Below are 24,064 nucleotides of genomic sequence, written 5' to 3'. Positions count from 1 at the left end.
AATCAGTTCACTGGCCCTTGCAGCAATGAATTATGGGTATTTTATGGTGTACATCTGGTAGACAAAATGTGGGACACACGTTAGCCAAATGCCCTCTTCAGTTTCACGTTAGAGCAAATGTTCTTGGTTCAGTAGTTGTTCAGGTTATTTGGCGTTTGTGGCTCTTGATGTGGCCCACAGACGTGGGCCATGTGAAGGTATTGGTTTGTGGTCCAAACCAATTTTGCTAGCATACAAAAGTGGGCCATGTCTGGCAATAAACAAAAGTGCTGCCAACGTTTATCTGACTCAGAGTAAATGGCTTCCAGACTCAAGTGGCCCACATTTAGGTCAGTTGTTGCCCACATGGACAATTTAGCATAAAACCAAAGGGGTTGATGGTTTGACGCTGCTGTGAATGAATTAAAAAATAAAAGTTCAGTCTTTTACTCAGTGTTGTTTGATGAGCCTCTGTCTCTGCGACGTCTTCCTCAGCAGGTGTCTGTAGTCGTAGGGATTGTCCTCAGACTGACTGTCAGTGGACGACATCCTGGGGACAGAGCGTCTGTCAACAGAAGACAACAGAGGACAGATTCAATAACCAGAACAGAAGAAAAGCTGAAGCAGGAATAAATGAAAGAAATAGTGTTTGTTTGTTTTTTTAAATATATTCTTCCTCCTCTTGAGTTGTTCATCATGTGACTTGTCTGAAGGGACGAGGACACGTGAAATATGGGAATGGGTTTGTCGGTCTCTTTGCTCTTGGATGGACAGGAACACAGAAAGCTGGTGTCACTCTGGAATTATTCTCTAGAACACTAAACCAGAAGATAGACCAGAAAAAGTCTGAAGGTTGGACTCTGGGGTATTTTACTCCAGACTGCCCCTGGTGGCTGTTGATTACAGGAATAAAAAAAACATCCCTACAGCAGATGAAGATGATTGTACCTGTTGTCCGTGGCAGGTTTGGGAGGTTCTGGATCGGTGACGGCCCTCTGTCTGGTCCTCAGTTCTGCAGATGTCCTCCTGGCTGAAGAACTTCTCCTGACTGAGGACCTTCTCCTCTCTGAGAGGTTGTTGTTGATGCTGCTGCTGCTGCTGCCGTGTTCAGACCTGTTGGTGTACAGGTCCTGGTAGTACTGGTCGTTCACGTCCAGCAGTTTACCTGGACTGAAACACAAGTGGAGTGGACAGGGGACGAGATGAGGACAATATGAGGACAATATGGGCTGCAGTACAAACAACAGGCAAGAAATAAAATCCTGATTTGAATCCACATCAGTTTAAATTCCCATTAACATATATTCATTGACTATTGTTTGTATTTCTATCACTCAGGGCAGCACCATGTGACCAGTAAGGATGACTGTTCGATCACGCAATCAGACCAAAGTGAATCTACACTCCGCTTCGTCCCCGTCACTGTGACCTTCACGTGTACGTGAAGAGAGAAGCTGCGTTTTCAGTGTGGATCAATAAGTCTCACACATTATGGTATGATGAGATCTGTTATTGGAAATCAGTGTCTTTATGAGCACAGCACTGCAGAGGCAGAGAGACTGAGAGAGCTTTTTTTTATTACTGTGAGATCAATGACACTCAGAGAGAGTTCACACGGACATTAATGATGTGTTCACTCATTCTAGGATCCAAACAACAGATGTTGATCTTCCACGTTCTGGTCTTGGACGTCATGAAAACCTCAGCAGATAAACAAATCTTCATTAGTTTCTATGACAAAAATATACAAAAAAAAAAAGTCTAAAAACTTTCTGTCAAATATTCAATATTAGCTACACTGAACAGTTAGGGTTAGACTGAAGGAAAATAGACATGAATCAGAGTAATAAAAAAGTGTTGTTTTAGGAAAATATTCTAGTTAATTTTGAGCCAGAATTAACTAGTAAACTAGCTGTGGAGATTTTCCACTTGTTTTCAGTTGTATTGTCTAATGACTGAACCTGTTAATCTGTTAAATAATATTGATCCATCCTCTATATAATCAATATTAGGCTTAAAAACTGTAATTTTTGAAGGGTATAAAAATAAATAAAATGCAACTATAAAGCTGATGCTCTGTCATTAAAATAAATAATAAAAAAAAGGTCAACTCTCTCTGTTTCAGCTCTGTCCTCTGCTCTATTCTTCTCTTCACTTGTTTTGTTTGTCAGCTTGTTCTGAGCACCATGAGACCAGATCTGGTTCAGCACGGTCGCTGGTTCCAGGGCCGTGCAGTTCATCACTGGTTCAGTGCTCCTGCTAAATGCCTCCCTCTGTTCAGTTTCCTGAAAAACGCTGCTGCTGCTGCTGCTGCTACTGCTGCTGCTGCTGCTGCTGCTGCTTTAAGTATGAGCGCCACTACATCTCGTAGAATATCCATCATTTTCCCACTCACTGTGCTTCAAAATGGTAAAAATAAAAGGCTTCATGATGTGAAAGCAGGCGGAGCTGAATCACCGACAGTTACTGTACACACACACACACACACACACACACACACACACACATACACACACACACACACACACAGACAGATCAGACATGTGAAAACTGAGCTTTGATGTGTCCACATCCACGACAGAACCATCACCCTGTCCCTCCCTCTTCTTCTTTTCTGGCCTTTTTACTCCCATTTTCTATCATTACCTCTGTCCACTCTGCTGTTTTCTCCTCTCTGACCACACACACACAGACACACACACTTTCCCTCATCCCGTCTTCCTCTGCTGTCAGCTCCCGACACAGAGTTCCATCTTTCCCGCTGACCTTCTTGTCCTTAATGACGCATGTAAACGGCTCCTGTCCGTCGTCGGCTTTATTTATCTCCTAACAAATTATCACCCTTGATGCTCAATGCTTTGCTGGACTGTCTGTGTATACCTGTGTGTGTATACGTTAGTGTGTGTGTGTGTCCTCAGACTGCTGTGATAAAGTGTTCCAGCCTCTGCTCGTACAGGAAGTCCTATCAGTCCATCTCGGGCCCACAGCTGCGGTGGTATCCTCACCTCGTAGCCTATCTGGCACATACATATTTACTCCAGCGCGGAGACACAAATCACACAGACCTCCGTCACAGACACACACTGGAACACGACCACACAAAACAACATTAAATTTCATCGGGCATATTCAGCCATGGTGAAATATGGAGCCGATTACTGGCATCCAGGGTGACTGTACCGCCGCAGACCATTAGGTCCAGGACCCAGGCCCTGTTCTGGTCATTAGTCCGGGCCCAGCAGGGTGTCAGCAGTAGATCAGCCTCTTTAAAACAGCAGTGACGGGTCGTTAAAGTGGTTAAAAGAAGAAGGAGACGAGACTTACTCCCGTTTCCTGGACCTGCGTCTGTCGTCCTGGATGGAGCGCTGAGGGAGCAGAGGGGACAAGAGGACAAATTACTACACATGTCCAACATCACTGATCCATGTCCACGTGGAGCTAGAAGACAGTGGGGGGGTGGGGGTGTGTGTGAAGCCTTTCATGATTGGACTAATGGAAGAGATGAGACGTTTCCTGTCGCCTCCGAGGAAAAGCTGCAGCTCATTTGTAGATTTGAAAATTCTCTAATGAATTAATAATTAAAAATAAATGTCTGCACGGAGACAACAGGCTTCATTCACTGATGAACAACGTTTGGCTTCTGTTAAATGGTTCAGTCTTGAGTGTGTGTGATTGGAATGTTAGCATCAGGTCATGAAACACTACAACTTTAGCTGAGAATCTGAGAAATATCAGACACATTTTGCTTTGAATAAATAAAAACAGAAAGAAATTTGTATTTTTTTTCCAGCATCCGACTCACATGAATCATGTTGTAGTAGGTGGAGTCCTCTGGTGCGTTCAGGGTCTTTGGCTGCTGGTTCCTACGAGGAGCTCTGGAAATTCTCTGGTTAACTGTAAAGTAAAAAAAAATAGAATGTTAGAAACACGTGAATCCTAAACATGAACAACTATAACTATTTTTTATTGTAGTTTTAATAAAACAACTTTAATTTTTTCTCCTACTTGTAGAGAAGTTTTAATGAGTTTTTGTGTACGTTACGGAAAAAAAAAAAAGAACCATGCCATCATAACGGTTGCGACAACGCTGCACAGTGACTGGATTACTACAGTGTCCCAAACACGACCTGACACCACGCTGCACTTTGACCTTGTCGTTCATATCGATCTGCCTTCTGTACCAACAACAGTTTGACCCCTGAGGCCTTTGGGTTGGTTTGAATTTTCCAACAGGGACCGTGTGAGTCGGCCTTTGACATAACGTGTCCCATAACTGAGTGTCAATCCATGTTTGACTCACTGCAGCCTGTGTGTGTGTGTGTGTGTGTGTGTGACCTCATCTCTCCCTCCCTCCCTCCTTCCCTCTTCCTATGTTGCTGCAAATGTGAAGTTATTCCAACGACCTTTGCCTGTTGCTCGTTATTAATCAATGTTCACACAAGTGTGAAAAACACATGGCAAAGAAATCCATCATATCCTGTAACAGCCAGGTGAGAGAAGGTGTAAAGTTTTTATCGAACAAACTTCAAAGGTCAGTCTGCATTACCACCTCTACACACACACACACACACCCATAGTCTTATTAATTCCGGCCATAATTGTTAGACAGCGCACACTCAGAAAACGTGATTAACATTTTGACGACCTTTCCCATGAAGAATATTATGACTGACGTCTCTCTTTGCTTTCTCTCCGTCTGCGCTGAAAATGATTCTTATTGAGGTTTTTATTATGTCAGTGAAATTCAGGAAGACGCCTCAGGACTACTGATACAGAATAAATGATCTGCGCGTCTGCGTGAGAATACTTTTATTGAGAAAGTGAGTCGGATTAACCTCGGAGGAATAACACAGATAACTTTTTTCAGGTCAGGTGAAGCTGCGCTAAAGAAAATGTACATATCTCAAAATTGGTTAAAATAAAAATAAGACATTTAAATATAGAGAATAACACATTGAGGGTGTTTTTACTGTGTCTCTGGTTTAACCTAAGCTTAGTTAGGCTAGCTCAGGCTAGGCTAGGCTAAAAACTCTCCCAGTTGGATGGCATTTTGACCTTTTGGGGTGTATATTTACTTTTTTAAAATCTAGGTAAAGAATTTTTGATTTAAAAATATTTGTTTGTTATGTTGTATTTGTTTTATTTTATTACCACAAAGTGACCAAACGAGGCAGCAATCGCCAGCAACACCTGGACTTCCTTGATGTTAAACAATGATTTTCAAGATTTCTTTTTCAAGAGGAACTGAATGTTTTTAAATAATGACTATTATTATTAATGACTAGGAATTATTATTCAGAAAAGTATATTCTTTTGACCGTGACCATTCCTTTGTCTCAGTTGCTGCCGTTAAACAGGGCTTTCTTTTAATTAAATTTCTATGATGTTCTATTAAATTGCTAACATTTACACAGACAGTTCCCATTACCTGCTCTTACCAGAAGGAGCCACCAAAGATCAAAATCAATCACAGATTAATCATGCTGTCGTCGGAGAAAAAGAGCAATCTCCGGTATTATTACATTACATACGTTAATTCTACCTGCAGAAAGCTGCACCAATGACAACGCTGACATTACAGCTCACATCGCCAACTCATTACTTGCTGCTACCACCCTCCTCCCTGTACCCCCCCCCCCCTCCTCCGCTCAACATCCACTAAAGCAATTACACCTATCACCAGATCCAATCAAATTTGTCATTTGATGACACACGGGTTTATGGAGAAGAACCTTCCGGTTTGGACACTTGACTTTACCAGGTTTAAAGACTCAACACGATACAGGAGATTTCCTCTGATGGTATCAGATTCAATTGCAGGAAGATGGAAGGAAGTCTCATTCTTGGCTTCAGTTATGGAAATGTGGGAGAAAATCCTGCACGTGTGTCAACTCCATCTCTTAGAATACTCCATGATTGGACAATCTAATCAGCTCATTTTTCAGAAGACATTTGTTGACAGCTAACAGGACAGGATTTATCCTGAACTCTACAACATTCAAAATTGCATCATGGAGACGAGTCTCCTTGAAGAAACCTGATCCAATCAGTGTTGCCCGAAGCCCTGGGTATCACATCACACTGTACGGCAACAGAAATCTGTGGGTTTCGTTTCACCTGCTTGTTGATTCTGAGACGCTCTGCGACTGATTGGTTTCCCTCTGACAAACATGCCGTTGTTCTCTGGGTTCGATTGATGTGCCTCGATGATAGCATTCAGCTTCTGCTGCAGGGCCACAAAGTCCTGGGAGGACTTCGTGATCTGTGGGTGGAGATCAGACAGAAATGATCGATGGACAGATTTAAGGCCGAGGTGGTTGTTAGACGTTTTTCTTTCTTACATCTTTGGAGAAGCTGTGCAGCTCCTCAGCTTCTCTCTGTCCTGTCTCCTGATTGGCTTTCAGGTTCTTCCTGTCCTTGTAGCCTCTGAAGTTACTCTGGATCTTCACTGCAGCCTGTTCTTCTTCCAGTCTCTCCCTCTCAGCCTCATCGTCGTCTTGACGTTCAATCTCTACATCAGCGTCGTCCAAAGCTGCCGTCTCTTCTTCCTCCATTTCTGTGTTTTCTTCTTCTACATCTTCCTTCACCTCCTTCTGAGCTTCCCGTTCAGCTTTCAGCTTCTTTCTCTCCTGGTGTCCTCTAAAGTTACTCTGGAGAACAGTGGCAGCTCTCTCTTCATCCTGTCCGTCCAGGTTCTCAGCAGATGCATCCTGCTGGTTTGCTGCTTCTGATTCTTCCATTTGTTTCTCTTCTCCTTTGTCCAGAAGTTCACCCTCTTCATCCTTCTTTCTTTTCTTTGGGATCTTTCCTTCCTCCTCAAGTCGTTTGCGCTCCTTGTGGCCACGGAAGTTACTCTGGAGCACCACGGCTGCTTTGTTCTCATCTGGATCTTCAGAAATGGCGTCTGTTGAAGAACCATGACCTGCACCTTCAACGTCTGTATCTTCTGTTTCTTCTTTTTCATCATCTGCATTAAGAGCCTCTGTCTCTCCATTAGGACGGTGTTCCTGTTTCTGGGCAGGGATTTTTCCTTCTTCCTGCAACCTCTTTCTCTCTTTGTGACCTCTGAAGTTACTCTGAAGGACAGTGGCCGCTCTGGTTTCCTCCTCTAAGTCAACGTCCTCCTCTCCTGCAGGATTGTTCTGTCCATTTTCTTTTTCACCTCCTTCTGCATTTCCAGCCTCTTCGGCTACCTTTGAAAGATTCTCCTCTTCTGGCACCAGAGTATGATCACTGTCATCATTCTCCTCTTCTTTCATGGTACTTCCTTCATTCTTTTGATTCTCTTCTTGTTTTTCACCTAGCTCCTCTTCATCTTCTGGCCCTCTGTGTTCCGGTTCTTCTTCTTCCTCTCCTGTGTTTGACGGTATCTCTAGTTCGGCTCCAGCCATCGTCTTTTTTCTCTCCTTGAATTTTTTCCTCTCCTTGTAGCCTCTGTAGTTGCTCTGGAGAACCACAGCAGCTTTGGCTTCCTCCTCCTCATCCTCTGCTCTGAGTCCTGATGAAGATTCATTTTCGGTGCCGCCTTTCTCAGGTTCAGGTGATGGTTCCTCCGTCACTTTTAGGTCATTTTTGGCTTTTTCGTTCTCTTCCCTGTGGATAATGGTAGAACATTGACCTTCACCCTTTATTTATGACATATTACTGAACATGCACGTGTTTTTCTTCTTACTTTTTCCTCTGGAAGCTTTTCCTCTCCTTATGGCCTCTGTAACGAGCTTGAATTTTGGTCGCAGCCCTGTTTTTTTCATCTACCAACTCCTTGTAGGTTTTTCTCGCCAGAAACCCTCTGCATGCTTTAAAGAAACTCCAGAATTAACTAATGTAGAGCTCACACACGGTAGAACACAATTCATTTAATCTCCTTTCGTTCGTTCTCACCAGCCTGAAACTGGACGATGAAGACGTCAAACTTTGCCTTGTTTTTGTCATCAGCGAACCTCTTTCTAACCTTATGACCCCTATAAGCTGAATATTTGAGTATAAATTGTTACGGCAGAAGATCGTGTACATTTAGTGTCACAGACAAAGAAGTTAGGATTACTTACCTGACTGCAGTACTAAGGCACTCTGTTGTCGCTCTTTCAATAACCGACGGTACCGTTTGGCACCCAGCCAGGCTCGGACAGAAGCCTGAAGCAAAACGACCCGCTGCGTGGCCTGTTGGACCATCAGGTTCAGGTGTTCCACGTGGTAGTATTTGAGGAAAACCTGAGAAGCAATGGGGTGAATGCTAAGTATCTCCTTCTCACCACAGTAAACAGGACTGCTGTACTAAATACATGTAGCTGCAGTACTGCCGTGCATCATAGTAAGGTAAAAGTCAACTCAAGTTGCAATATTTAAGTCAATACTTTTGTCTTGCCCATGGCCCAGTTCTCCAGCTTGGCTTTCTCCAGTATGGCAGCACAGGTTTCTGGAGCCACAGCCGGTTCTTCGTGTGCAGGAAATGCAACAACGTAGTATCTGTAACACACACGCAATTGCCTGAATATCAAATATGAATATATGAGAGAGATCACAAGTTTGACACAAGGAATGGGCCACAAAGAACTATGTTTCTATATGGGTGGGCATCCACAGAGTGGGCCACTTCTCAGACAAACTACCAGAGGTGGATCACTGAAGGCTTGCAGGTCCACAGCAGAGACTGGAATCTTTTTTGCTGACCTCTTTATGAAGTTGGCAAACTGGATGCGGTGAGAGAAACCCTGTCGTCTGATCTTGGCCGTCTCCAGGACCCCGGTGTACCTCAGCTGGACCAGGACCTTCTCCTGGTCGAACTTGTTGGCTTGACGGTCATTGTTGGGTTTGATACAGCGCACAAAGTGAGGCTGTCCCGCCACCATCTTGGACAGCAGGTCCATCAGCGAGTACTGGACAGAGGTGCCCACAGTCAACAAGCCTGAGTGGTACATACAAATGGGCCACATAAAAAAACTAAAAAAAAAAATAACATGACCTTACCCTGAAGTAGGAGGCCACGGTCTGGGTCCTCATGTTGGTGGTTTCTCTGGGATGGTAAGGAACATCTCCTTGTTCTACCTGCTGACAAAACATATGACGCTGAATGCACACAATCCAATTCTTTGCTCTGTGATTATTCTCCTCTCTACTCTCATAGGTAATTTATTAACCACTAAGTGAAAAATTGAACAATTTTCTCATCAGTGCAATTCAATCACTTTGGTAATCGGAGCATAAAAAGGTCAGAAATGAAGACAAACTGAAACAAACGCTGCAGCATTATTAACTGTTGACTGCAGCCCATAAAAAGAACCGTGACAGATCCTCATACATTAGGCTAATTTAAGTCTGTATTTTCAAAACAAAAAGTGTTTTCTGTAGTTATTCTGTGTTGCTCTTAAAGCAACAGTGACACACACCAGGCAGAGAAACTGTAAAAACACTGGACCAGCTAAAGCTAAACCTTAAATCACAGCGGAGGAAACAACCTGTGTGATCAGGCTTACGTCGTGAGTGGAGCTTCTGAGAGCTTCGCTGTTGCTTCTTTAAAAACGAAACCCTTTTGATGATGTCTTTGTTTCGTATGCAGATAAATGGAAATGCATGCAAGAAATCATCAAACATGCTGCATTTAAAAATGTCACCGCCCTCACCGACCGCCTCAGGTCTTAACATCAGGGCCAATGGAAACACTGATGTTTGTACAGTGAAGCCAGGATTGTTCACCATAACCTACAGAATCTGTGAACTCATGTGTATTGTAGGCTTTTCAATGCATTTCCAATCACCATTAAAGGTTGATAATTTGACTGTTTTACTCTGGCTGCTCTTTGACGCCAAGTTATTGTAAAACTAAAGTACCCTGAACACAGAGTCTGAAGAAAAAACATGCTGGATTAAAAGTGAAACACCTTCCAATAAAGTAAGAGATTAGAAAAACTACGACCTGGATGAATGACCTAAACCTGAGGACACGTCTTAAAATCTAATTACGCAACTAGACGTGTTTTGGCCCACAACTTCTTTATTCAATTTTTTTTTTTATGAACTTCAAATAAAGTTAGTAAATAGACTTTCACTGGATCATTTTCTTTCATTGGGTTTTCCTTTTAAAGGCCCAGCTTCGTGATAACATTTGTGGCAAAACAAGTCTTTGGTGACACAGAGCGTGAGCTTAAAGGAGAAAAAAGATTTTATTGACACTAAGGAAATGACTTTCTTAATGTAATTGATTTTTTGTTTATTTAACCAATCTACAGTGACCTAAATACGCAAAGAAACACTTAGAGCGTGGGACAAAGTACAAAATTACAAGGATTACCTCACTGATACCAAAAGCCGTGTACAGGTTTAAAACTCCCATCTTTGATGGCAGAAGTGAAGGGAGAGAGAGAGAGAGAGAAACAGAGACAGGTCAAAGAAATGAAGCTGCAGAACAACAACACTGACGGAAGTGAAGTGGGAAGAAAAGCTAACAGTCGTAACAGTAGAATAAACCAGAGAAATGTCCGATACAGGAACGGCTGTGACTACCTTGGCAAACTGGACGGTGCGTGTCGGAGTCCGTGGGCCTCGCATCGCGTTGACACCTTTGCCCTTGGTGTGGGCCAAGTTACCTGAGAGAGAAAGAGACGACGAGGTTTGGTTTGACTTTAGATGTAGCTAGTAAACTTCATTTGAGGATTCCAGGAAGTAAACTTTGCAGAACCTTTTATAGATTTTGGGTATTATGATATTAAAGGAGCAAAAGATCGACCAAAGATTGGAATAAACTGCTCAGTATATATAAGGTTTTTAGGTCTGATAATTCTAGTCTTCACCTGTTTTGGTGAGAGGATGAGTGACCAGTCGTCGGATGAGCTCGTTCTCTGAAGATCTCAGCAGCAGGATGATGTCGGCCGGAAGTGTGTCTCTGTTCTTGGCCAGGAATCCAACTGTATTGTAAATCACCTCAAAGTGGAAAAAATACTCAGGAAAAAGTACCCACCTTAAAAACTGACTAATATCAGTAAAAAAAATACCTTTCCAGCATAGTGATGAATTCCAAATCCAAGATCGACTCTCTTTGGTCTCCAGAAACTTTTGGTCTTCAGATTATTTTCAAATTTCTCTAAAAGTTGAACGTCAAAGTTAGAGAGAAATAGAGAGAGAGAGCCAACAACGTTTGACCGTGGAAAACCTGGTGTGACTGACCCACGAGTGTCTGGTCAGTGGCCTGAGGAAACCGACTCTCTTCATCCAGCAGGGACAACATTCCCATGGGTTTCTGCAGGAACAGATCCAGGAGAGGCCTGTTGTCCTCGTACTCAATCATCCGAGCGTCAACCTCTTCATTCAGGTACTCGTCCTGGACACACGTGACAAGAACTCTTCAATATAAGTGCAATTCTAATGTAGGTTTATATTTAGAGATGATCTCAGAGTAAACACACTGTACATAAAGACTTGGACTGAACGGGACTTCTTTTGTGACTAGAAACTCTTCAACCCCAACTGGACAGTAGTCAAAGCTGCTGCGACTTGACTTGAAAACCAGAAAATCATAACATTTTCCCATTTAAAATCCCATTTTAAGGTTCTACTAGTGTAGCAGTTAGCAATAGCAGATATTAAATGTGTCAAAACTGTTTCAAAGATTTTATTTTCTCCTCTAATCCTGTCCTGGAAGCCTTTGACGATAAGCAACCTCATGTCAGTGAGTTGAACCTGATCACATCTGACTCTAAGCGTTCACTGCTGGAATGACTCAGCTACAATCCCACAGTTTTCCAAGAAGAGAAAGGAACAAGCGGCATCAAATCACGATGCTTGGTGAAGCATGAAATACAAACCGGAAATTAAGGAACTGCCATGAAGGAATGTACGAGAGAGAAGAAGTAACAGCACGTAGAAGAGCTGCCTTTATATCTGCTCTGCTCTTATTCCACAGTCACACTACAGTCCTCACGGTACATTACGTCCCCCTCATGTCCTGTATAAACATATGTTTATATACATGGAGGTAGTATAGGACAATATGTTTCTGGGCCCGGTGCCAACGACAACACCCCAGAGTGAGTTTAAGTCCGACTCCCTCTGTCTTCTCCACCTAATTGACCCTGGTTGTGGATGATTTATAGCTGCTCTCCAGGGGTGAGACCAAATCATTTAACATTAGCCAAACCGTTGTTCTGCCCCTGAGGACTTCACACCCACGAGACCACAAAAAGTGAAATCTCATTCAGCCCATAAATAAAGACAGCGGAGTGTTTAACCCTTTTCAACTCCAGTAAGTGACAGACGGTGACAGAAGATCTCCATTAAGATGGAAATGAGCCGCTGATGAGGTGAAGGATGAGGACGTGCGTCTGAATGCTCCTCAGCAAGGACTTTGAGAAGGTTGACGGTTGGAGAATCTCACCTGTTCCCAGGCAAAAATGTGCTGGTTGAAGTAGAACTGGATCTGCTCGTTGGCGATGTTGATGCAAAGCTGCTCGAAGGAGTTCTTCTTGAAGTTCTCAAAACCAAAGATGTCCAAGATGCCGATGTTCAAACCCTTATCTTCTTCCCTGGAGACGAGAGGGAAAAGTCTGGTCTCGGACGTCATGTTTTTAATGGAATTAAGATTCTCTTGGTGCCGTAGGAGGAGATAAATATAAGTATTTTTCCATGAACTTTTTCAGTAACAACACAAACTGTTATCTGAGTGACATTTTAGATATGTTTCAGGCTAACCTTCAGCTATTTTACCATATTTAGGACTAAGGATAGTTTTATCCAGCTAGGTTTTTCTTTTATTTTATACATTTTTGTTAAATATAAGAGCACTCCAGTGACCTCACCCTAAGTGTCCGTCAGGCCGCAGCAGGGAGTTGATGCGGTTGACGATCCAGCTGAAGAGACGTCCGTACAGAGCTTTACTCATGGCATCTCTCACCTCCGCTGCCTTCTCCACCGTGTTGGGCCTGACAATAGTCTCACCTCGGGCAACCACACAGTGGGAGGTCAGCGCCTCCTGCAGCTCGTCTGTGCGGATGTGCAGCAGTGAGGCCACTGTGGAGACGAGGGAGATAAGGAGCACAGTGAGACTGTATGATGTGCAGAGGTTTGGTTCAACATTTACTGCTCTGAGTTATGTTCTAAAATTAAAGGAGATGTTAACGAAATACTACTGTACTATAAATGTAATTTACAAACCTTTGAATCAACAAATCTTCAGGCAAATTAACCTTTAGCCTATTAGCTAAACATATTTTAAATGTATTTTTCTTTTTTTTATTTTAGGACTATCTGTGAAAAGAAACATTTCTTGACCTTCAGGTATAAGTTACAAAGTCAGAGACATGTTAGGTCTGGAGCCATCCCAGACCCAAACTCAATCTCTTTCACCTCCCCCTCCTCCCCTCTCCCTCACCCTCCTCACCGTTCTCTAGCACAGGAACATTGGAGATGTTGCTTTTGTCTGTTTGATGCTCCGTGGCGACAGCCGAGAACTCGATGTCTCCAGAGTTCAGGACAGCGGCCAGGGTACTGTAAACACTGCCCAGCTCCTGCACACACAAAGATCAGTCCGTAAAGCAACAGAAAAACTCTGCAGTTACTGTATCCTAACTTCACTCTACTAGGTTTTTTAACAATACTTTTCAACAAATTTTTAATTTTAAGACTTGTATACTTAGCTAATTTACTAATGCAAATAAAGAATGTAAACGTAGGCTTCTGTAGCATACATCATTTGTAAACTATGCCATGTACGAATGCAAAAAGATAAAAGAAAAAAAAATGCCATCACATACATCCAAGCTAGCGTAACAATTTATCTCATAAAAGCTAAAAACGATATTACTACTGTAGAAGGAAACTTGCAAGTTCAGCAAGTTCACAATCAAAATCTGACAAAGTAGTTAGTTTCTAGCACCACCAACAATAAAGAAAACAGAGCCAACGATCACATTGTTCCATCGTTTTTCTTACTTCAAAGTTTCTGTTTTTGCGTCACACGTCTGAGTCAGAAGAGAACAAAGTGTCTCAAAGACAATCAGTGATTATTTTTCTTTATTCCAGTCAGGAAGGCGTGGAGCAGAGGAGCAGGCCGTTCCTCCAGCAGAGCCTGACGATTACTGGATAAGTACTATTGACGTGCAGCACCCAGAGGCAATCACTTTTCTGGGCCTCATTAACTCTGACAGTGGCAGCTTCAGTCTGACATCATGTGAATGAAGCTGCAGTCTCCATTATACTGTACACCACACACTCTCTCAAAAAAAATTAAAAAAATCAACCAATTGCACCTGTTTTTGAATTTTTCATCAGCAGCATTTCCTTTAAAAACAACAAAACAATTTGGCCTCTTAGAAAAAGTTATTTTCAAGATTATTCTGGGTTTTTGTTTGTGGTTTCCAAACACTGGGTTGGGGCCCAATAATGGCTCCACAAAAGTTTTGGGGGTCAACCAATAAATGTACTGATTGTGTGCAATTGTATTTTAGCTCTATACTATTTTAGCAAATAACCGTTCTGCAATTAAATTTAAGTCATTTCTGGGTGTACTTGGGTTTAGCTAGGACCATTTTTGGCACATCCTGTAAGCAGTAGCAAAACGTTTATTTTATACGTTTGTTTTCATAAATATGGAGTTGTTTTTAGCTAATTCTGGCCATTTAAAATAAAGCCTAGCGATTTCAGGCTGTCTAGTAGCTATCTTGTGTTGTTTTTGTTGGTAATGAAACTGTCTTTTCACTAATTAGCCAAGTTAAAAAAAAAATAGTATTAAACATCTTTAGTTCTGTGTCCTAGTCATTATGCAAAGGCCTTTACATTTATTACAGGGGAGTGGGAACACAGCTGTATGACTGTTAGCATCAAGGTTAAAACATGATTGTGTGAAAAGCAATTTCAGGTTTTCCTCCCTGTTAATCAGCGTGGGCGTTCGTACCTCCAGGGTGAACCCGATGACTTTGAAACACTGCTCCACTGCGTCAAACTGCTCCTTGTAGAAGCTGTTGCTGACGATGTCAGGCCCTAATTTAATGTGTTCGTTCCACAGATACCTGTAGCAGGAGGAGGAAACAATAGGTCAGGAACCACAGGGCAGAGAAAGAGAAGCTGAAAGTTTCTTTTTTTTAAGTAAGTGAGGAAAAAAACAAAAGAGAAGCTGAAAGTTTCATTTTTTTAAGTAAGTGAGGAAAAAAACAGACAGGGGGAGTTTGTAAACATCAAACCCACTTGGGTGTTTTGCTGTCAGAGAGCTTGTAGTGAGCCAGTTTCTTCCTGTCAGCCAGGCCGGCATAGATGTAGTAGAAGATGTGGAAGTTTTTCTCTCCTCTATTGAAACACACAGAAAAAAGATTTTATGTACCTGTAAGTCTTTTCATTCGTAGACCACCAACAAAAACAGTTAGTCATCGACAGGTAATGTAGAGAACATAGCCAAAAATGACAATGATTATGTAAAGTTCGGTTTTCAATGATTAAAATTTCACTGTTATTGTAGATGATTAAATGGAAATTTGCCTTAAAAACATCTGCCTTACACAATTTCTCCATTGTGGGAAAAATAAGAGACTTTTCATTTTTTACATCTCAAATACCAGTAGTATAGTAGTTTATTCAAATAATAATACTTAAACTGACAATATCAGTTTCCCTGTGTGTTTATGGATGTGTGTGCCCTTGGGTATAAATGAATGTTTGTCTGTGGGATGCAGGATTTTGTTTGTTTATCTGCCCGTGATGTTAAGACTTAGACTCAATGGGTGTGGAGGTCATAAGATAAAAGCAGCCTGCAGCAAATGGGAGTCTGCTTTAAACTCAACTTGTTTCATATGCATATTGTGGCCCACTGTGATTCACACAGCCACCTAACCAGGATGGCCCACGTTCTGTGACTGATTTAATCTACCAGACGGAATAAAAAGTACAGCCTGGGGCCGCGTTCACCGCCCAATCAAACCCTCTCTGATCCCTGTGTCTGTTTTCTAATGAAATACTGCAGTCTGTCTTTGAAGTTGCAGCCAGGACACGAGCGAGTCCACAATCTGTGATCAAACAGGAAATAAGCTCATCCCTCCACTTGACCCACTTTGCTCCCCGGAGTCTTGATAAAAAAGGAAAAGGCGGACACTTTGAGTGAACTGCAGGTGTAAGGCAAACGCTGTGGGTTTGAGTTGATTACAACTGGTCCGTGGGTCGGGAACATGAAGGATTTCCCTCAGAGCAAATGTCATTCTCAGAGAACAACAAAAAGTAAATGTAATTTGTCATTAAACTTGTGTGATTATTTACGTAGCCTGATGGATGACTCTGGATTTTTCCAGCAGATACTCAGATATCTGCGCCCCCACCACCGTTCCTCCGCCGGTGAACTTCATTTCCAGGTATTTGCCGAAGCGGCTGGAGTTGTCGTTGATGGCAGTGCAGGCGTTCCCGAAGGCTTCCACCAGGTTGTTGACCAGCAGGATCTTCTCCTGAAGTGTCCGGTTATTGGCCTGAACATGAAATAAAGCCGATAATTAAATGTTGATTTTAATAAATGTAGCTATTGCAGTGTTTTGTTTTAACTCACCTTGCCCAGAACGGTCAGCTGCTGCACCAACAGATGAGCGCTCTCCGTCTTTCCTGCTCCACTTTCTCCACTGATGACGACACACTGACCACAAGGCAGAAATGAAGTAAATTAATCTAAAAAAAAACTGTTTTTCTTCAAGAATCTGAAATGAGCTGAGAACAAACCTGGTCCGAAGCGGAAAAAAACAACCGTGTTTTTCTTTAAGAATCTGAAGTCAATGAAATGAGCTGAGAACAAACCTGGTCCGTGTTGTACGACACCATGGACTGGTAGGAGACATCAGCCACAGCAAAAATGTGAGGGGGGTTAGCTGTGCGTTTAGCTGCTATGTACATCTTACTGTGCTGCGGAGAGGGAGGAGAAAAAGGTTAAAATGACATAAATGTAAAGGGAAAACTGAACAAATATTAAATAAAAAAAGCATTATTTAGGCACGTCGAAGGAATTGGTCACAGTTTTTACATTTTTACAATTGTGTTATGTGAAATTCAGCCATTTTGGGGGTTTCTTAACTATTAGCCCTAGCTGTTTTTAACTAGCTTTGTGCCACATTTGAGTCTTATTTTGAGCCATTTTGCTGAGGCATAGCTATGATCTACATGTAGTTTTATTCAAGCGTAATTCCTTTGATTACATTACATTACATTTGACAATAAATATAACAACAATTTGTTATATTTTTAGCTATGTTTTGGGTCCAATTCAATTTACTTATTGCAAACTTTGGATTTTGGGGGACAATTTATTTGAGGTATTTTAGATACTAAATTTGACCACTGTCACACATCAAGAGAATTGTCTGTAATAATGACCAAATATAGTACTTCACAGAAAGCAATGGGCTGGGGAGTGACAGCTGAAGTAAAACATGGAGATTGAAGGGTAAATAAAACCAGTGAAGTATGACAGCAGCAGAAAAACAGGGTCAGTGTACTGTATGAGTGTGTGTAAAGTAGGTGAGGCTAAATGGGATGCAGCCAACCGGGGAACGGTACAGAGAGAACAAAAGTGCAATTCTCAAATAGAAGCATCGAAGCCACAGACCTGAGGAGTGTAAATGTCCATCTTATGGAAAGGATTGACTGCGATGAGAATGTCTCCCACATAGGTGTAGATTTGATTTCTGTCATATCGACTCTTAAGCTGCTCTGTGACTGAATTCTGGAGAAAAGAAAAAAAAAAGCCACATCATTGATATTTGCTTGCTGTTAATTAAATCTCATACAGGACGATGATTATTACTAGCATGTTCTGCCCGGAGTCAAGTCCCTGCTACGTCATTGTTCTATCAACATGTCACACAGTGATGGATTTTCCTTTGTCTCCATTCGGCTGGAACACAAACATCAGCAGTGCCGTTCATCTTTAAAGGATGGTCGGAAATATCCGCTGGCCACTCAGCTCGCTGACATCATTCTATATGTCACCGCTGATGAATGGAACTTCATGTTATTGTGTTGTGAAGATGTTATTGTGTTCTTCTCTCCCTGGTTTTGAAATATACTCAAAACACGTAGCATGTGGTAAATGTTTATATCTGGCAAAGTTTAGTTGTCGAGACTTTAACGTCCAAATAGAGACTTTTAATTAGACATCTGGTTCAGGTTTAAAGTAAAAAATAAATTGAATTTTTTTTGTTTGATGATACAGTATCATCTTGCTGATCATGATTCAATCGATCTCACCTCATCCAGCACTGATAACACAGTATCATCTTGCTGAGTTCAATCGATCTCACCTCATCCAGCACTTCGAGGATGGCGAGGTCTTCCACCTCGTGTGGATCGGCCTGAGAATTCATGTGGGTTTTTTTTTTGGTGTGGATTCGTTCATGCCTGAAAAAACAGGACACAGAACAAAGATTGTGGATTAGCAAATAAATAAATCCTGTTTATGAAAGTTAATATTATTCAATTCTTTATTATTATTTGCCATTTGCCATGTGTTAATGGTGATATTTTCACACCCTGGTGAGATTCACAGTCTTTTCAACCATTGTAGCCGTTTGACTCAACAGGTGAACCACAGGGAACATGGATGACAGCAGGACTATGAGAAGCAACATCGATGTAAACAATGGCAGCATCCGAGCAGAACGTAAAACTAAAGCCAGACAATAATGTCGACTACAGGTTTGAAGCTGTGGAAGCCGGGAATCATCTGCACCCATGAAGGTCACGTGTTACCTGTCGTTAGAGTCTCTGCCTCTGTTTGTTTGTCCACGATGGCTTTAACAACAGGAATTACATGAAACATTTCACAATAATCAGGAGTTGCAGTTCTTCACATCTTCCACCCCTGCAGGGGAGGAAGGGAAGGACACATACCCCTTTTTTTGTTTGTTTTACCAACGCTCAACTTCTAACCTTTTCTTACAAATACTTGATGAAATCTGTTGGACAGGAGACGTTTGTACCTCGTCTTTTCAATGGCCCCCGTCTGCTGGTTGAGATCTATGAGCTCAATCAGTTGTTTCTGCAGTATCTTCTCTCTGCTCACCGTCTGCCTGATGAACTCGTGCTGCAGAAGCTCTATGACGTTTGGTCTCAGCTCAAAGTCTTTAATCAGACATCTGCAGAGAGAGAGTAAAGGGAAGGGAGGAGGAAGAAGTGGGAGGTATGGATGTCTTAGGCTGATATTCAAAGGATATGTTGGTGCAGAAATAAAAGCATTTGTCATTCAGAGTCATAACAAACACAGCGGCAGTCGTGCTCTCACTTGCTGATGAAGCCATTAAAGTTGTCTGACCACAGCTCGGGCTGGAGGAGAGTAGGCGGCGGATTTCTGTTGAAGGAAAGAATGAAAAAGATTAATGGAATGATAAGATGAAATGGGATTTAGCTGCAGGAGCCCAGGACAAAAGACTGAGTGGAGAGAAATCTTCAAACTGAATCTAATTATCATTAAAATTCATGTCCGGGGAAATTTCTGCTTTGACAAGGAGCAAAAAAAAAAAGGCCAAACTTTGTGAAAGTAATGGATGTAGAAATTATATTATGGAGTCTGGAGTCTCCATCTCCAGGTGTGAGTCTGTTTCAACACCACCTGACATCAGCTGTGTACATAGTAAAGTCCTGTTTAGAGGAAAATACACTGTAACGCAAAATTGTTAAAGGTTAGCCCAAGGAGTTATCATTAAGCTAAAACTGCCATAAAATTATTTTTGTATTGATCTAATTTACCCTTCAGTTCTAAGTGTGATGCAACTGGCCCCTGAGCCTCACACTTTAGTTCTCCTAAATGTGATGCAACTGGCCCCTGAGCCTCACTTTGGTCCTACCTGTTACATACAGTCTATGGTTCTACAGCTGTAAAGTGTTGAATAAATAGGAAATGAATCAACAGCAACAACAGAAAATGACTTCTTTTTTTTTTGTTTGTCACGACTTTTAAAGAAGGTTAAAGACCTCAGTTGTCACGAGTCGTCGCGGTGAGGGAACTACTCTGGGATAATTGGCGCTAATTCTTCTGAACGGCTCAGGATCCCGGCCTGTGGTGGGAAAGTCAATTCGTCGTGTTAATGCAGCGCAGCCGTCGTCAGGCTCAAGTCTGACAGCTATAAATGGCTGTAATAAAAGTCCATACATCTTTCTTTTATCACACAACACGAGCAGAGTCGACACCCTCGGCACAGCCGACGTTTTGCTGTGACTATTTAAGTCTTCTTCTTATCTGCCGGAGCTGCAGGAGGCGGAGAGTCGCTCCTGATGGTTTCAATTATTTATTTACACTTTGTCCTCTTATTAAATCTCACTCTACAATAACGAGCAGCGAAAGTAAATCTTCTCTGCTGCACACAGTGACGGACGAGAGCTCAACCCGTGGCACGTGTGCCTGGTTAGGACGTGTTTAATCTTTCACCTACTGAGGAGTGAAGCTCAGTGCTGGGGTTTGACTTCACTCACATTTTCTCTCTCTTGATGTTCATGAAAAGCCAAACTCTAAATGATTTTTGTTCACCGTACTTGCACTGTATTTGCCTCTTTTTTTGAAAATTTTTACAGAAATGACAAATATCTGTACCTTCCTGTGTCTACTGAATTTTAAAAGACTATATTAGGAACAGTGAAGGGAGTAGAGAAAAGGAGTGTGAAGTGACAGAGCTCCAGGCTGTGGCTGCAGCCGTCACATAGATTCTTGGAAGCTCTCTGACGCCTCCTGTGGAGCTGGAGCCTCGAGTGCAAACAAACAACAACGACTAGGACACGTCAGTGTGTGTGTGTGTGTGTGTGTTGCCACTGTATTTAACGTGTGTATACACACACACACCGTCCCTTTGCCCGTCTCAGTGACAGACAAAATGACAGTAAGTGCTCCTGCAGCTCCAACACTGGAATTAGGTGACGACGGACGATTACGTTTCACCTTCAGAAAGAGAGAACTAAGTGTCCGTGTGTTCTGTTTCCTGTTGGACCAAAAGCATCAGCACCATCAGAGTCGAGCGGTTTACGGAGAAACCTTTTGATGTGAAAAGACTGCATTTTGTCTGGTGGCACTCAATCATTTTCCTACTTTGAAAATGTATCATTTTGGGTTTGCAGTTAAAAAAAAACATTCATCAATCGTCAATAGTAGGACCAAAAAAATAGAAACATCAACTTTCTGTTCCTTTATAGAAATGTTTGTTTACTTCTGACAACCTCAAAAAGAGTTTACGAGAGAGTTTTATGACTGACTTCAAAATCAATCTGACCAGGTGAAAATCGAACACATTTGTCGTCCAGGTCAAAGGTCATTTGATGTGCTGTGACAGTTGACCCACCTGGGTATTTTAAACAGCGCTCTCATTGGATGAAGGTCAGAGAGAGGCGGGTCTCCATCTCCCAGCTCGATGGCGGTGATGCCCAGAGACCAAACGTCACAGCGAGCGTCGTAGGTTGAGTCCAGCTGCTGCTCACAGGCGATGACCTGCGGAGGGAAATAAACCGAGGGTCAAAGTTTCCTCAAACATCAGCAGCGAATGTTACTGTTGTGACATTTAAACCCACAACGACAAAGTCACATCTCCAAAAAACTGGGACCAGGATTTGGAACCGGTTCTATTCGAACCATTGGCCTTTTAAATAACGCGAGGAATGATCTCACACACACACACACCAGTTCTATTCAAACCAGTGGCCTTTTGAATAACGCGATGTGATCTCACACACATACACACACACACACCAGCTCCAAGTCAATCTACTGTATCCTGAGGGCAACATGGCTTCCAATCAACAACATAATTCATCTGTGAGAGGATGACATGTGTTCACATCAACCACCCACACCGACACACACACACGGACACACACACACTGTAATTGGTCACCCAGCCCCCAGTGGGCATATGCAGTAAAATCATCACCAGATTAGTAAAACAATCCAACACTAGTGTACACACACACAGTCACACACCTACATGTGAAAACAAACGAAACCAGATGTTAACGCAATTGTTTTGTTTTTTTGGTGACTTTCTTCACAAACATTAATTAACGTTGATTCTTTTTGAAAACACAACGATTCGACGCTTCACTGTCTAACGGACACGCATGTCGTCTTACCTACACAGCACCAAAAGATTTAAAAGCTGCTGCCAGCGTTAATCCACAGAGGGTAATAATATAATCCAGAATATGAAGGTCTGAACTTCATCAGTAAAAACCAACGCGACCTTCGATCCTTGTGGCCGACCCGGAGGAGCCTCGGCAACAAAGACGTCCCGGCCTGTGACTCCAGTCTTTCCTTCAAACATCTCAGCGATGAGAACTTCGTACTCAAATGAGATTAAAATCCTCCAGATCCGGATCCGTCAGGCCCCAATTATTCTCACGTCAAATTTGCAAAGTATGCAAACCTCCCAGATGGGAACATGTGCAACGTTAATCTGTGGAGGTCAAATGATCAACAGAGGGGTGTAATGGGTCAAAGAGCAGGGGTCGCAACCCGGCCGTGCTGCATCCTGGGATACAGTAGTGAATTAATAAGGTAATAATCTAATTTAATCTCAGTCTCAGTGTTTGATGTTGAGGTTATTTAATTGTTACCAGATATATATATATATATTTAATTAATAATAGTCGGTACTGAAAATATCATCAGTCAAACTTAACTTTATACAGCAGGGAATGTCACCCCTCTTGTTTGTGAATAAAAATATTAAATAATAAAAAATGATTAAAAAAGCATATTAAATCAAATATAAATAAATACAGATTTATTAAAAATATATATATTTATATAAAGATCCCCATTAATTCTAAATTTTAAGAATATATTTTTTACATTTTAAAATAATATTAAAGATAAATAAAAATCTAAATATAGTCCAGTCCAGTCCGGTGCAGTATAATCCAGTCAAACGCATCCCAATCTAATCTAATTTAATTTAATCTAATCTATTTTGTGTTTTCATGTCACTTTGTGTTTTCTTCTCATCCTTCTTGCTACTGTATTTCTTTTTTTTGTTAGTTTACCTCTGGAGCCATCCAGAAGGGCGTTCCTACAGACGTGTTCCTCCTGAGGCGAGTGTTTGTCAGCTGAGCTGAAACACCTGCAGAAAATGAGGAGAAAAATAATAATAAGAAAAAAATAAGACACGACATCCACTTTGGGTAAAGTCTCTGAGCGACTTTGACGACATTTTTATATATTTTTTTTTACTTTCATCTCAAGTTGACAGCGGGGTGAAGCTGAGCTTATGGAATCCTCAGCGCCCCCTGTACTCTGCTGATGGAGCTGTCAGCAGCTTGGACACGCTCACATGCTGCTTGGCTTCTCTCCCACCTCTGCCTCACACATGATAGATTGCTTTGAATTACAAATTCCTGAAGGTGATTTTTTTTTAGCCGGACATTTCAAGAACAGCATTTGAATACAGTTCAGCTGGAACTGGGCTGCAGATACAGATGTCACGTGACTTATCGTCTCAGGTTTGGTTTGAAAGGGACGACAGGCGGAGAATTCAGCACAAATACGACCGCGGTGACGTGTGTGTGTGGTGGGGGAGGGCGGGTGCGACTTGAACATGCTGACCCACACACCCGACTCCAGAGCAGTCCAGACAAATCAGTGTTACACCACATGCTCATGTGTCCTGAGGGTCGGCTCCCGCATGAAAGGAAGTCGACCGGGACGACGAAGCGGAGACTCGGGGGCAGAAGATGGAAACCAACAAACCAGTGGTGATCTGCCGCTGCACCACATGACGCTGCTCTTCATTCTGCAGAACCGTTCACTCTCGCCTCCTCAGAATCATCTATTTGACCCGACTGGGCCACAGTCTGAGGCTGTGACATCGGTACAGCCCACAGTCAGAGTTGTGTTTTTTCTTGGTGATGACTTCTACCTCGTTTTGTTTCCGTCTTGTGTTTGCGCTGCTAATATAAGGGTGGAAACAGATATATTTTCTAATGTATTTATTCCTGGATAATTAAGGCCGGTGGTGAAAATGCTAATCTGGAGATAGAGACGGGGGAAAAAAACTGCTGGGCAAGCAGGCAAACAGTTCCATGAAGTGAACATCAACAGGGATTAGCATCATGTGCAGGAGGGGTGTGTGTTTTATATATGCCGCCCACACTGCACTGC

At 42.2% G+C, this 24,064-nt stretch overlaps 1 protein-coding gene across 5 annotated transcripts in view; it reads right to left on the bottom strand.

Annotated features, from left to right (window-relative positions):
- Window positions 1-6: 6 nt before the first annotated feature.
- myo3a (myosin IIIA) overlaps window positions 7-24,064 on the bottom strand; it is a 46,757-nt gene continuing 22,699 nt past the window's right edge. Inside the window, exons 6-37 of one of the 5 annotated variants that reach the window (XM_025054508.1) lie at window positions 22,951-23,027; window positions 21,255-21,400; window positions 19,211-19,276; window positions 18,909-19,064; window positions 18,231-18,327; window positions 17,537-17,653; window positions 16,732-16,836; window positions 16,490-16,573; window positions 16,210-16,412; window positions 15,151-15,249; window positions 14,861-14,975; window positions 13,349-13,475; window positions 12,768-12,978; window positions 12,347-12,494; window positions 11,140-11,293; window positions 10,968-11,056; window positions 10,767-10,896; window positions 10,480-10,562; window positions 10,268-10,309; window positions 8,947-9,027; window positions 8,650-8,855; window positions 8,334-8,445; window positions 8,028-8,190; window positions 7,861-7,947; window positions 7,652-7,775; window positions 7,504-7,572; window positions 6,321-7,461; window positions 6,097-6,241; window positions 3,782-3,873; window positions 3,304-3,344; window positions 928-1,149; window positions 7-544 (exon numbers count right to left, since the gene is read on the bottom strand). In XM_025054508.1, coding sequence (XP_024910276.1) covers window positions 430-544; window positions 928-1,149; window positions 3,304-3,344; window positions 3,782-3,873; window positions 6,097-6,241; window positions 6,321-7,461; window positions 7,504-7,572; window positions 7,652-7,775; window positions 7,861-7,947; window positions 8,028-8,190; window positions 8,334-8,445; window positions 8,650-8,855; window positions 8,947-9,027; window positions 10,268-10,309; window positions 10,480-10,562; window positions 10,767-10,896; window positions 10,968-11,056; window positions 11,140-11,293; window positions 12,347-12,494; window positions 12,768-12,978; window positions 13,349-13,475; window positions 14,861-14,975; window positions 15,151-15,249; window positions 16,210-16,412; window positions 16,490-16,573; window positions 16,732-16,836; window positions 17,537-17,653; window positions 18,231-18,327; window positions 18,909-19,064; window positions 19,211-19,276; window positions 21,255-21,400; window positions 22,951-23,027 — 4,847 coding nt within the window. In that variant the 3' untranslated portion in view covers window positions 7-429. Of the gene's footprint in view, window positions 545-927; window positions 1,150-3,303; window positions 3,345-3,781; window positions 3,874-6,096; window positions 6,242-6,320; window positions 7,573-7,651; window positions 7,776-7,860; window positions 7,948-8,027; window positions 8,191-8,333; window positions 8,446-8,649; window positions 8,856-8,946; window positions 9,028-10,267; window positions 10,310-10,479; window positions 10,563-10,766; window positions 10,897-10,967; window positions 11,057-11,139; window positions 11,294-12,346; window positions 12,495-12,767; window positions 12,979-13,348; window positions 13,476-14,860; window positions 14,976-15,150; window positions 15,250-16,209; window positions 16,413-16,489; window positions 16,574-16,731; window positions 16,837-17,536; window positions 17,654-18,230; window positions 18,328-18,908; window positions 19,065-19,210; window positions 19,277-21,254; window positions 21,401-22,950; window positions 23,028-24,064 lie in introns of all 5 variants that reach the window. The other 4 variants (XM_017031801.2, XM_008308066.3, XM_017031802.2 and 1 more) reach the window with 4 other exon arrangements.

Source organism: Cynoglossus semilaevis, chromosome 3, assembly GCF_000523025.1.
Source record: "Cynoglossus semilaevis isolate Cse_v1.0 chromosome 3, Cse_v1.0, whole genome shotgun sequence".
In the NCBI taxonomy this organism is placed as follows: Eukaryota; Metazoa; Chordata; class Actinopteri; order Pleuronectiformes; family Cynoglossidae; genus Cynoglossus; species Cynoglossus semilaevis.
Note: the sequence above shows the minus strand (reverse complement) of the source record. Positions and strands in the feature narration are given on the sequence as shown.